This window comes from Lepisosteus oculatus, chromosome 13, assembly GCF_040954835.1.
Source record: "Lepisosteus oculatus isolate fLepOcu1 chromosome 13, fLepOcu1.hap2, whole genome shotgun sequence".
NCBI classification, from domain to species: domain Eukaryota; kingdom Metazoa; phylum Chordata; class Actinopteri; order Semionotiformes; family Lepisosteidae; genus Lepisosteus; species Lepisosteus oculatus.
The window spans coordinates 16,652,622-16,667,671 of record NC_090708.1 but is presented as its reverse complement, the minus strand read 5'-3'; the positions used below and the strand labels follow the sequence as shown (position 1 = coordinate 16,667,671).

General features: G+C 34.1%; 1 protein-coding gene across 1 annotated transcript; it reads left to right on the top strand.

Moving 5' to 3' along the window:
• Positions 1-190: 190 nt before the first annotated feature.
• Positions 191-14,983, top strand: daw1 (dynein assembly factor with WDR repeat domains 1). The gene is made up of 13 exons (XM_006637827.3): positions 191-261; positions 898-970; positions 1,360-1,504; positions 4,562-4,620; positions 4,735-4,857; positions 5,181-5,280; positions 5,603-5,710; positions 8,730-8,836; positions 10,688-10,790; positions 11,479-11,593; positions 11,992-12,068; positions 13,681-13,843; positions 14,054-14,983. The coding sequence occupies exons 1-13, from the start codon at positions 222-224 to the stop codon at positions 14,086-14,088; spliced, it is 1,248 nt and encodes a 415-aa protein (XP_006637890.2). The 5' UTR covers positions 191-221; the 3' UTR covers positions 14,089-14,983.
• The last annotated feature ends 67 nt before the right edge of the window (positions 14,984-15,050 follow it).

The window sequence follows — 15,050 nt, the reverse complement described above, 5'->3', positions numbered from 1 at the left end:
AGAAAAAAATGAACATTGCCTGGGACAGTCAAACAAAATATACATTTTAAATACATAATATATTATAAGGTTTTATTAACATGAAGTTATAATAAAAGTTTTACAAAGCACATAAAACGAGGCCTTCAGACCCAGCACATTGGAAGCTCTGTGCGACTGCCCGCGAGTGTATATGTTGCTATAGCGACGGTTTGTTTACTGTGTTTAAGCCAGAGGAAAAGATGAGGCTCAAACGGTTCTTGGTACGTTATTATCCCCCAGGTAAGAAAATATCCGGAATAAAATAATACAAACTTTGTATTTTAAAATTTAGCATGAATTTACAGAAGCTTTGTAAACTCCATCCTTATGTTTGTTTCGCTTGTTTCAAACCAATAGCACGTTTGCTTGAAATGCAGAAAGCGCAACTCATGGAGATAGGCTCCACTTTTTGTCCGGAGTGATAAGGCTGTATACATTTTCCTCATTCTGCTGCTCAGCTCTGCGTATCTTTTGAGAAAAAAAAGACCAGGAATCATATCGCAGTTTTTCGTTTTTAGTGAGGTCACGCAGGTGTTTTTGATAGTTTTTGCAAGTTGCATTTATTTTCTCAAAGCAAAGCATGACTGAAATCTTGGATGCACCTTTTTTTAGTTTTGAGAGTAACATCTTCCATGCGACATAGTATGGTGATTACAAACTTATCAACTGTTTTTATTATGAAAAAAGTATTTCATAATATCTTTACAATTCTGTACTGTACATGTGATAGATGGTATTGGGCTCATTTCTTTCAACAAAATTTGATCTGTTTGATTTACAGCAGATCAAGGACAAAATAATGCAAGAAGAGGATAGTTTGCTGTATTTGTTGTAAAAAATGAAGTACAGTCCAGTTTTGTTTTTGGTTTTTCTTAGGGATTATTCTGGAATATGAGAAAGGAGGGGAACTGAAGACAAAATCCATCGACCTCCTGGATCTGTCTCCAGAGTAAGTAATGTACCACAGTCATAGTTTTCAGAAAGCTTAAAAAAAACATATGTAAAAATGTTGCGCAACTAGAATGTGTTTTTAAAAGGAAAATATATTCTGACTATATTCCTGATAGTCCAGTACCTCCAGATTTTATACTCTGTTTCACTTTAAAACCAACCTGACAGAATCAGAAATCTAGCAAACAGATATTGTTAGTATATTTCAGTGTAATTGCTGGAGTACATTATTACATGGGTTGCTAGATTATGCTCACAACAAATTTCTCAGGGTAGACTTGCCTATTCCATTAATTAATAGTCTGATTGCCTTGGATTTTGATAATTATTTTTGAAACAACTATCAGCAGTGTCACTGGGTTCATTCCCTTCTCTCCTTTGGTGCAGGACAGATGTTGCCGAATTAACAGAAGAAATAAAAAAGACAGAGCCTCTTATCACTGCCTCACGCACCGAACAAGTTAAACAACTGATACAAAGATTGCAGGAAAAACTTGGCCAACAGGATGATCGCAGGTTTTATCTCTTTAAGGTAAGAAATTTTGCTCTAAAAAAGTATTTTTTTCAACTTGCTTGTGCTCAGCTTTTGAGAACCACAGTCCAGTTAAGACTATATAAAGGCAATCTTCAGAGAACCATCTTCTGCATAACATCTTCAACTGAACATCTTCAGCTTTTCAAAGGGGGCAAGAAAGTTCTGCTAGCACTTAATATGAATACAGGTCATATTGAGATTTGTCTATTTTGAAGTTGTTCCTCAGGGTCACGTCTTACATGACAAAATTGGAGCTTTTAGTTTTTTACAGTATTAAAACAAAGTCAAGCTTTAGTAGATTGAAAATAGCTAATGCAGTTATCATTCTCTTTGCCCTACAGCATGCAAAGCTTCACTAATGGATTTAGATTTATTGTCATACATTGAGCTGTCACTCTCAAGACACTGAGTTATACATCTTGTAAATTTGTTCCAACTTTCAGATCATCACTGGCTCAGTGGTAAAGGTGTTATTTGCTCATGTTTGAAATCCTTACAATTTGTTATAGCCAGAGGTGCAGGGAAAACAATGATATACATTAATAACAGAAATATTAACAGTGGTTACAACTAAAGCAATCCACTACATTTGTTACCTCTGCCTCCTTGTTCATAAACTGTGGTACCCAGAGAACTGGCCATCTTACTGATAATATCTGTAGGGTGATGCTTAAAGATTTACAGTAATATAAAAAAAAAACTAGACTGGCGCAATCAGTATTAGACAGAAGTTAGGCTATTTGTCTACACTGCATCTGCAGGGCCGAAATTAAACTGGTGAATTTATGAAAAGCTTAATTAAGTTCCTTGTTACTTGTTCATGAAAATCAATGTAGTGTGATACAAATCTTCAGAACTATATATAATAGTTAAATGAATCATATACATGGAATATGTTTTCATGCAATACTTAAAAAGACATTTGACATATAGATACTATGTATGTTATGCATTATTAAAACTATTTAACCAATATTGATCCCAGAGGATCATTATTAGGTTTCAATGGCTATTTCTTAAGCTAGCAATGCAATAACATTTCACAGAAAACATGTTAGATATAAGTTAATAGATGCCTGTTCTGGTTGTGAGCTTCAATTCTTAATAGATGTAGCCTGATTAAACTTTTGCCTTACCTAATTTACTTAGGATTCTATCATTGTATTTGCCTTTCTGATTTTAATGAGTTTGTAAATCATCATGGATTTGGAATTAGGTCTTAAGATCTACAGATGTTATTTGTTTTATGTGAATATAATAATAATAATAATAATAATAATAATAATAATAATAATTGCTTACACTTATATAGCGCTTTTCTGGACACTCCACTCAAAGCGCTTTACAGGAAATGGGGACTCCCCTCCACCACCAACAATGTGCAGCATCTACCTGGATGATGCGATGGCAGCCATAGTGCGCCAGAACGCTCACCACACATCAGCTATCAGTGGGGAGGAGAGCAGAGTAATGAAGCCAATTCATAGATGAGGATTATTAGGAGGCCATAATTGGTAAGGGCCAATGGGACATTTGGCCAGGACGCCGGGGTTACACCCCTACTCTTTTCGAGAAACGCCATGGGATTTTTAATGACCACAGAGAGTCAGGACCTCAGTTTTATGTCTCATCCGAAAGATGGCGCTTGTTTACAGTATAGTGTCCCCGTCACTATACTGGGGCATTAGGACCCACATGGACCGCAGGGTGAGCACCCCCTGCTGGCCCCACTAACATCCTTAGTTTTTCCCAGGAGGTCTCTCATGTAGGTACTGACCAGGCTCACACCTACTTAGCTTCAGTGGGTTGCCAGTTGTGAGTTGCAGGGTGATATGGCTGCTGGCTATATATGAATAAGTAATGGAAAAAATATTGCAATTTAAACTAAATTTAGAAAATAACTAAAAATCTTTAAGATATGGAAAATGCAGTGTACTACATGGTGTTTCACTGTTTAACAAAACCTCTGTTGGCATATTAATAGTAGATAGATCAGATTCTGCAAACTGTGATGAATGAATGTTGCTCTGCAGCCAAAATGTATACATCTTTTTGGAACAATGCAGTTAGCAATGTTCTGTGTTGCTAAAACTTCAAATGATACACATTTGCCCTGGGCTAATGTAGTGCTGATAATTTATTTAAGTCGTTGCATGGCACAGTCTATTTCAGGAAAATGTTACTGTTGTTTTCTCAAGGTCTTACTAAATCAGTCCTTATTTTATGCTTGATTATTCCAATAAATAATTTATGTACAAGATGCTTACATTTGATTTCCTTGAAACATTTTAGAGAGTCCTGGGCCCTTAAGAAGTATTTTGTAACTTTTTTGTTTTTGTTTTCGTTCTACATAGAATTTTGATGATATTTGATATCAGAAGGCAATTTGGAAAATATGTGTTCTTTGGATAAGCAATTATACCAGGAGGTTGTTTAAACAATATACTGAGCAACAAAATACATTTCTCACTGTACCATATATTTATATATACATGTATTTTTAGGAAAAATAAAGTATTATATTTGGTATTGTGATTAAATATTTTTGCTGTAATTTTGACATTTTTTTGTCATAATTTATCATTCATTGCTGACAGTGAAACACTGAAGTGACTAACTTTTTTGCATAAGTACTAAATGTCCTCATTAGTCAGATTATCTGATTGCGCATGGGTAATGAGGTGATTTAACAAGTTGAATGTTATGCCTGATGTAAGTCAAGAAAGAAAAAAGGAAGAAACCTACAGTAGATGTCCTGCTGATAAAGAGATCAGTGCCTTTGTGCCACTGATATGCTGGAGACTGGACTAAACTACCTTAGATGGATTTACCAGTGGAATAACTTTTGTTGGAGTGCCCATCGAATTTGTTGAAGTTCGTCATACACCCCTTTTGATGGTCAGCACAGGTGGTGGAAATAACCTTTTATTTCATACAGGAGAAGTTTTGATTTTCTTGTTAGACCTGTTTTAGATGACCTGTCAAAGAATGTTACTTGTTTTTGGAGACATATGTTTTTAAATTATTTATATTTTCATTTTGTTCACTTTCCAGGTATTGAGAGCACATATTTTGCCACTAACAAATGTTGCTTTTAATAAATCGGGATCAAGGTAAGTGTATATTGACTACTTGATATTTTTCTTAAAAGTTTGGCATGAAATATTCAAATAGAATCAAATATTGTAAATTAAGGTCTGTAGTTTCATGGTTTTTATTCTTCACAGCTTTATTACTGGCAGCTACGACAGGACTTGCAAAATATGGGACACAGCATCAGGAGAAGAACTACACACACTGGAGGGACACAGAAATGTTGTCTATGCAATAGCTTTCAACAACCCCTATGGGTAATACCATTTGACCAAATCTTCTCTAATTCCCTTTATGAAGTTAATTTTACTGCATTTTAAAATATGTTTTGTTTCGTTATATAGCACAGTCATACATATAGTATGTCAAAAGTATGGTTTCCCCTGTATAAGATTAGCAAAACAAAGATGTGATACAAGCCCTACGAATGGATTTTGTTATACAGAATAATGTTTAAGCATCTTTGTTATTTTAAGCATTTACAGTGCAAGAATTGAATGTTTATAGCAATACAGTATTTCAAAGAAGATGATACAGCCGTTGCTAACATATGGATGTCTATATTCTGCCTTTTTAACAGAGACAAAATTGCTACTGGATCCTTTGACAAGACGTGCAGATTATGGAGTGCAGAGACAGGCAAATGTTACCACACTTTTCGTGGCCATACTGCAGAAATTGTAAGAACACTTCTCACATGCATAATCTGATACAATTGAAATAAGTAATACAGGAAATGTGTTAACTGTGAAAAAGACTAGAACTAAACTATTTCCTTTTTTACTTGCAATCATTAGGCCGCAAAACTCGAGATCTAAAATATGTTTTTCAGTGTTTAGCCCATTAAATGTGATTCAGGTAAACAGATTTTAACCCATTTATTATAATATAAAGATTTTACAGTGACGTGTAAAATGTGCTTCACTGGAGTTCTGTATGAAGTAATGTGAAGAATTCAGTAATTTTTTAAAAGGAAAAACTTGTCATGTATTGTTTTAACAGGTGTGTTTGTCATTTAATCCACAAAGTACACTGGTGGCCACAGGGAGTATGGATACTACTGCAAAACTATGGAACATCCAGACTGGTGAAGAAGCTGCAACTTTAACGGTGAGGCTTACGCTCCTGATCATTTACATTTTTATACATAAAGACACTGCCACACCACATTCTTATTTCCATGAGTAAACTGTTTGCACAAATTAAAGTTTTAAAGTAGGATTTATATAAACATTTCTGTTTTCAATAAAAACCTTAAAATAAAGTCCTTTAAAATTCTGCCTAGCATTTGCAGTGTCAAGCAGCGAGAGCTGTTTTATATCCTATGAAAGTGCACAGTTAAGAGAAAAGAATTGCCATTAAATTATTCCACTCAATCATTAATATTTTAGGATACAAACAATGCTTGTCTGGTAGATAACTGAAGTTTAAAATTTTCTGTATTTTGGTTTTCCTCCAGTCTGCAACAGCATAAAAGTGGAACATGCATGTTGATTTCTAATCATGTCAGAATGTTTTGCAGATTTAAAAGTAGGTTGAAATTAAAATTACAGGTACAATTGCAGAAGATTGATGGCTTCCAAGAAAGTTTTTTTTTTGTAATGAGTTACTATTGTAAACCAATGTGGCGGTATAAGATTGTTACAAAGCACACACTAGTAGCCAAGATAGAACATAAGAAATAGTGACTTCACTAATATAACAATCGTTATCAAGTTGCTGTTGTGTAGTGAAGAAATGTGGCAGTTGGATTTGTATAGAGTGGATGTTAATTGTAAATCATAAAATAATTGTGTCTTTAGTAGCATAATCACTGACACCTGATTCATCTTTATTTCAGATTACAGTTTGCAAACGACTATTACATAGGAACACGAAACATGAAAACACCAGTTATACATACTTTACTTAAATTGCTTTGCTCCATGTTTATATATACAGTACCAACTATAGCGTTAATTGGCTAAACATGTCCAACAGTTACAGTTTAACATATATACAAGGCTTTGATCATTTTCAGCGCAGCCATTTGCTATGAAGGAACAGAACATGTTACTGAAATTGTACAGATCAAGTTTGGAATTAACGGGCTCAACAGTTTTTGAGCAGGAGCAGTTTGCATTAAAGTATGTTTTTTGTAAAGTAGTTGATGACTTACTGTGGACTAACAAATATGTCAGGTAGTCATTGTGGGTTAATGTTATTATGCAATATGTTAATTGTTTGGTCACTGGACCAAACACTTCTACCAGGAAATAAATCCTGTCTGATTTGGAGTTTATTGTCCTAACAGGTTTTGAACAGAAAATCAGTAATGTGGACTTTGTATTAACAGAAAGTAAAATGAAATGGTGGTCAGGCTACCAGGAATCTAGTTTTCACATTTTCATCGTCTTCATACTATGAAAAGTCTTAGACAACTTTGGCTGTTGCTGAAAATCTGCCAAATTTCACTTCAATCACCACAGCAGTTCCCAGGAAGATTTAATATTTTTTTGGAATAATTACGTCAGACTGCCATCTGGGTTGATGCAGTACACCGTTGTTTTTCCGTGTTATTCAGCAGGTTATCTCACTGAGGATACCTGCCAAGTCTAAAGCTACACAGCTTCTTAGTTTTTGACCAGGGCCAATTTGAAATTCTGGCAGAAGAAAGAGAAGAAAAGAAATCCTTACAATCTTTTATGAATGCATCTCTTACTGTATCCTACTCTCCTAATGTGTCTTCCAGTTTTAGCTGCAGCTACACAGTTGCTTTGCTCTTTGATTATTTAAGACTTTTCTTAATTATTTTAACTGCTTTCTGCACACCCCACTTGGGCTTATAAATAGATATTTGTAGAGGAATAACTGAAAACTGGCTAAACGTATAGCGAATAGAAACTCTGATCCTCGGATTGACTATTAATAGTGTTCCAATATTTAACAAGAAAAAAATGTTTAATTTAACAATTTCTTTAAATGAGTGACTGAATTAGATGCCACCATTAATCCTCCACTATTTACTTTGTTTCAGAATTCCCCTTGCATTTGCATATTGATTTACTGAAGGAAATACTGAAATTTAAGTAACAGGCCTAGGAAAAACTAAGATTGCATGCTTTGTAGTATTTTATGAAATGCAGTTTCCACCTGCATCTGCATTGTTGGTTGGTTACAAGGTAATATCATCAAGAGTCTATTAAACAAAAAGGAAGCTGTATTTGTACTTTATTTACCTCCATTGTAACATTAGCCTGAGCATGAGTATTGTTTTTCTATAGTAGTTTGATATAATCAAAACGGTTGTTTTGTACATTGAGTAATCTATTTAAGTCTAGTTTTGCGTAATTATGCTACATTAATTTGTATATGATTTATGATTTGTATGTAAAAACAGAATTCAGACATAATCAGAAGAGAATTAGCATTGCGGTCATGTTGAAGTGATTGTGGAATGTCAGGGGATCAATATTCATGACTTATTCTGTACTTGTTCACGTTTCCTCACACTTTGGGTGAAGTGGGGGTCATTTTTTGGTCCCAAATTTTATTTTGACCTCAAAATGTAAATTACTTTGCATGTTTATATTTTCTTGGAAAACGCAGAAGATAACCTGATGTCACAAACCCATATATTCTATTAAAAATGTATCTCTACTCATACAAATTTGAAAATGTTAAAGATGCATTTACTTACATTTGGATGAAGCAGAATGTGACTAAAAAAATACCAGACCATTGTAAACTCTCAATATTGCCAATCTGAAAACTCTTTTTGGGGATACAATTTTAATAAGCTATGTAATTTGTTCCCAGTTTTAAACGAACGATTTAATGCTGTTAATTTAATTTTTTAAAATATTTTTTTAATGTTTTTGCTTGGTTGACAACAGTGTCTGCTGTTGTATTGCGCAGTTTTACAATTTCTTCAAAGCAAGCCTGGTCAATGTAAATAATTTTATAATTTGATTTCTTTATTGGATCACATTTCTTTTTTACTTTTAGCCAACCACCAACATAGCTGTAGAAAGGAATGTAAACATTTATGATGAAAAGAATTCAAATAATTTTATTTTTATTGAATCTAACTTAATGTCATTTTGTATTGCAGTTGTAAAATGCATTGAGCAATTTATTTGTATTCCAGGGTCATTCTGCAGAAATAATTTCACTGTCATTTAACACAGTTGGAGATAAAATCATCACAGGCTCCTTTGATCATACAATTTCATTGTGGGATGTTCAGTCTGGAAGGTAAAAACATATACACTGGATTGTTTTTTCATGAATTATGTGTCAGTATCTAAACACTTCTGAAAGCATTTTCTAAAATCTCTGTACAGACTAGAGATCACAAATATGCTGAAAATAATTAATGGTGATATTTCATAAACTTGTTTTAAAATCTGTGTAAGACTACAAGAAATTAATGGAAATCTTTAGCAACAACAACAACAACAACAACAACAACAACAACAACAACTGTTGCTTGTGCTGAAATGGGTGATGAAGACATACCTGTAAATGCTTCTTTCATGGTCACCTGACCAAATGCAGCCTTGTTCTCTTGACACTTAGCCTTGACATTTTGTAGTGTCTCACTCTTCAGCTTTGTTCTGTTTTCTAGCTTATGTTGTTGTTTTTATGACATTTTATGACATTGTTTTGAAGACGTTTAAGTAGGTAGCTGCATGAAGGCTGATCCTAATCAAACGTCTTCATTACAATGAATATGTCAAGTCATCCACACACCTGTAGGAAGCTCCACAGCTGAAATGTTTTCAATCCTTATCTTCTCCATTCTGCATCGAATAAACCTTTATCTGATTATATTTGTTGTATTGCCAGAGGAGATTGTATTTTTAATTGCTTTTTATTAATACATTAATACATTTTATTATAAATCGTATCTGTTGTTTTCTTTTCTAAATGTGCTCAATGTTAAACATAATAAGTCGCCATGGATAATGGTTTCAGCTATGCAAATAATTACAATTTCATAGCTGTTCTATGTTATATACCTAGTATAACAAGATCTGTTTGTCCGTTCTCCTTAAGTTGTTTCTATAAAAACTGGAAGCCTGAAATATTTCCTCTCAGCTGACATACAGTACAGGGGAGCTTTCTAATTTTAGTTCTCCAACTGTTCCCACACTAAATTCATTACTTTCTATTGTTATCTCTATGCTTCTATTCAACAACTGTCTGGGCTTGGCATAGCACAATGTCAGACAAATAGGAGTTTACAGGACTTTATCTGAAACTGAGTTAGAAACTTATTCCAAGCTTGTACAACAATAGGTAATACACAACTGGCCTATTAATACATTATAATAATCTTACATTATTAATAAATCATATCATCCCAAATTCCCTGACACATGGGTTTCTACGTTTTTCTACACGAAGGTAAGATGTAAGGTTGAGGAAAAAATTATATTAATCAAAGCTGGTTAAAAATGAATTTGTTAAAAACAGGTATTCTTTTTTACTTCTTAGGTATTATTAAAAAAATGACCTGCGGGTTTGAGCTTGTTTTTTATGTTTTTTGTATGTATGTTGTGTTAAAGTTGCTTAGGAAATGTCTTGATAAAATGTCTTAGGAATGTCTTAATCTCTTAGGAAATTTAATAGGAATACAAATAATAGTACACTACTAAATATACTGTTGCTGGTTCGTAAACATTTTGTGTGCAAGACTTCAAGCCATAATCACCAAAAATAGTTATTGTAGTTACGTTTTAAGTCCTGAAATATACAGTGTTTTAAGTAAAGAGAACAAGGCTGCTCAGGAGAAGGGTTAATCTATAGGAAACTTTCTGTGTTCATTTTCTATTCTGTCTTTGATTGGTCTAATACAGGCAGAGAGTTAATGTAATGTACTGTACAGTGCATTATGCTTTCACATTGGTTGAATGTTATAGGATTCTCAATAGCATCCTTCGCTGGTGACTCTCCTGTGCACAGGAGAGAGTGAACAGTAAGCAGAAAATTGCTTTGCTTTGAAACAAATGATTCAGTCAAGCATGGACAAAAAACCCTATAATCCTTAATTGTAACTACCACAGAGTGCAAAGAGAAATTATTTTTTTGTTCCTCTTTCAGGCGTATCCATACTTTAATAGGCCATAGGGGTGAAATAAGCAGTGCACAGTTTAACTGGGATTGTTCCTTCATTGCAACTGGATCTATGGATAAAACATGCAAGGTGAGCTTGACTATTATCTCCTACTTTTCAACGCTAAAGTGTAGTTTTAAACACGTCCATCTTTAGTTATAATTACATTAGAGTACATTACATAACTCTAGCTATATATTATAATTCTAAAAAATTATTGACAATTTTCTGAACTACTATTAAAATTGCCAATCATTTTCCCCTGCAAATGTCAATATACAAAATAGTAACAGCTGTAAGATCTTGCACTAGCCTTAAAGATTTAAGCCTTCAAGAAATAAAATGCACTCTGGAATAAGTACACCTCCAGGCTATCGGCTTCTCTGGAGCTTTGAGCCTAGAACAGAAACGGCAAGCGTCAATTATCAGCATATTATTATTATTAGACTTGACCTTAAATAGTAAACACTTTCTTGTCCAAAGATTGTTGCCTGTTTCTGGAGCAGAGCATTACTGAATCCAAGAAAGTGGGTTTATATGAAGGAAGAATGTTCTACCTATTCTCTGTGTGTATCATGTGTAGTAATAGTCTACGACAAATTAAGTAATGTGCTTGAATTCCAGTTATATTGTTTGTCAATATTTTATAGTAAGGATCTTTATAATACTAAAAGTAAAAATGTAGAATGCACAGAACATGCAAATAGGCTTTATAAAATCGTTTATGGTAGCAAGGTGGATTGGGATGGATTTGTAATCATTTTCATGTGTAATTCAGGTCTGGGATGCAGTCAATGGGAAGTGCCTGGCAACACTGACAGGACATGAAGATGAAGTGCTGGATGTTTGCTTTGATTACACAGGACAACTTATTGCAACTGCATCTGCTGATGGTATATACTCTTAGACAGCTCTCTGCAGCTATAGATCAATTTCTTAATTCTGAAAATACCAAGTTAACTGATATTATTTTTTCTTCAGAATGTATGTTGTACAGTATGTACAAACATAAGGAAATTGAAACAATCCAAGTCTAATCCATTAATTGCATTACATTCTATGTAGAAATAAACACTTTGTTTATTTTATTGGACTGATACTGATACTATCTCTTGGTATTTTGTTAGGGTAAGGATAAGTTCTGAGAAAGTGGTTTACTGTATGGTGCTCTGCTGATTTGATTACAACCAAACTTTATTTTTGCTTATCCTTAAAAGTAATATGTAGTATTTCTCATTGTTGACAGAGTGATTGTGGTAAGTTAAATTAAAAACAACATTTTTAATAACAGGAAATGCAAGGGTTTACAGTGCCTCATCACAGAAATGCATTGCTAAACTGGAGGGACATGAAGGGGAAATTTCAAAGGTGAGTTACAGAAACCTCTTCCCAGAAAATGGAAATGTTGGAAATTTGCTCAAATAAGGCAGCATGGAAATGAGGAAGAATTACATTTTCTATTATTTGCAAGGAAAAGTAATCATTTCCCAGCTGTGACAAGCATGTTTTACACCCAAAACAGCTGAATAGCTTTTAGCAATGATCGCCTAGTAATGTGTTCCGGCTGGCAATATATAAGATTTTAAAGCAGCAGTGAACCAACTCCTGGTTTACAATTTACAGCACATCCATTATTTTGGTTATTGATTATTTGGCAGCAATGTTTGTGCATTTACATCAAATGTCAGTTTACAGGATTTAGTTTGTTGTTATTATGCATTTAAAAAAAACACATATTCAGTAGTTCTTCAGAGAAATAAGTTAAAATGTTTTAGCACGATTTGTTTTTCAGCTCTAGATTTTACTGTGGCTGTGATCAAGCCCAAGCATCACCCGGAGGGAAGAAAATAGTGATTTTTTGTGGGTGATACAGTCTCTATTAAAAGGAAAATAATAGGAAAGTTTGTATGGAAGTATCTGGAAAATGTCAGAGCTTGTTTTCTGATTAATCCTTACAAATTTGCATGCAGACAGGTACATCATTTTAAGAGTAGTTATATTAAGTATATATAAATAGCTTTGTGCTGTGATCTGGAAATGATCTATAAAACACAAAAAGCCTTAAATCAGTCTAGTAATCTCGTGTGCTGTTGTTTCATAATTTATTAACATTTCTATTACATAATGAATTATGTGCAAATTCATATTTATATTTATGTATTTGATTTCCTGTCTTTTACTTATGTGCTTTTTCTTGTTACGCAACTGAGCGAGCCAGACTCTCTGCTGCAAGGGTGTCCCAGAGGTTGCAAGACCTCACCAGCAACTCTTATACATCAGGCAGCCTCTCCTGTGAATCCTCCCAGATGTCCTATGTCACATGAGCTCTGCTCTCGAATTTAAAATTCACTGTAATTTTATACTTACTATAAATACTTATTTATTAAAATGGGCCCTGTTTTTGGAATGTTGCATTCATAAACTTGTTACACTGCCTTCAAATAATGTGCTACATAATTTTAGAATCAAGGCACTATTATTCAGCTATGTGCAGAAGCAGTTTGGATTTTTTATCACTGTGGAATGCCAGGCAGGACTGCTGCCTCACAACTCATGGGTCCTGGTTCGATTCCAGGCTGTGGTGCCTTAGACGTGGAATTTGCACATTTTCTTCATGTGGGATTTTTCTGCATACTCTGTTCTCCTCCTGCTGTCCAAGACTGGTGTCTAGTTTAATTGACATGGGCATATTGAGCCACATGTGTTGCCCTGTGAGGACTGGTATTCTGTCCAGGATGTGGTCCAGCTTTGTGCCTTGTGCATGCTGAGTTGAGGCTCCATGACCCTTTAGTGATAAAGCAGTTAATGAAAATGGGATCTTTTTTTCCCTTATCTTCAATACAGGTATAATCAGGCTCCATACAAATACACACACACATTCCTTACAAGCAACTAGCCTGAGTAATACTACCTTGATTAGTTCCATTTGTTGCTTTTTTGAATGCATACTCATACTTAAGAATTTCTATTTCTTCTCCAGATCTGCTTTAACCCCCAGGGTAGCCGTGTTTTGACTGGAAGTGCTGATAAAACAGCCAGATTATGGGATGTGAATACAGGCCAGTGTCTGCAGGTTCTAGAAGGACACACAGATGAGATTTTTTCATGTGCTTTTAACTATGAAGGCGATACTATTATTACAGGTAAGGCAAGGCATGAAATATATACTGCTCAGAAGTGAATGTTGTTTGTAAAAATCGGTTGCCCTTTGGCAAAAACAATGGTTTTCTACTTGAAGAGCATTATATTTGATTGCCACAAAACTGTTTCTGACTTCAAGTTTTTAATCAAGGGCCTCATTATGTTTCTCAAGTCTAAGAAGAGTTTTCTGACTATTTGCTTCTCTAATGCAGGCAGTAAGGACAACACATGCAGAATATGGCGCTGATGGGGTCTGGATTAAAATAAGATGGTCTGATTAGAAACGAACATTGGAATTGGACTGAACATTGGAATCGAGAGGAAAATACTTTTTTAATCACCACAGTGTTATGATATAAAACACATTTGTCTCCGCACACCAATATTGCTGTTTGCCTTCTTTAGATATATATAGCTGTTTACTTGTCATGTTTGCTGTTACCTTTTCCGCTTGCTTATGTACCTTGTTCTATCTTGCAAGTGTGCTATGTTAAAGTACAGTAAAGTCTGTACTTTTTTTTAAGTACCAGTGTAATATTCATTAGAACCTTTAGGATTTATATTGACTTGTGTACATCACTGCTTTCTTCATTGGTTTAGTAATAATGTAGATATTGGATACCAGCAGTTTGTTTTATATAGTTGCTAAATCAATAATTTCGTGAAGGCTTTAATATGAACCCTTCTTTAAAGGTTATAGTGACTGCAGAGGCTGTCATAGTTTCCCATCTTCTGAATTGGGAGCAAGTGTTTAAAACATTGTTAAATATATATTTTAAAATACTGTAATAATGTTGATTTGATCCTGGTGCTTGAGAGCTGTAACTGTTTTATACGCCTTAATGATTAAAGACTTGTAAAATAACAATTAAGAGTCAATACCAATTAAATCAATAATTGTTTCAATTAAGTCATTAGGAACTTAGGTAGACTAAAAACCATAGGACCTTGTGGCTCTCCAAATGATGAATCCAGCTCTGGAGTTTCATTTCTTGCTAGCTGGGTTAAAAACCAGTGTTTTGAAGTTGTTGCCTGAAGAATTCCAGTGCTGGGTAGAGTAGGCTGAACAACTGGAAAATAATGTTGTGGTCAATTTTTATTTAGCTTTCATAATCTTTTTCATTAAAAAATGTTGATATTCATTTTCTTTGAAACTTGAAAGTTTTTTTAATATCTTGATAATGTCATGGTGTATTTTCGTTTAGGAAG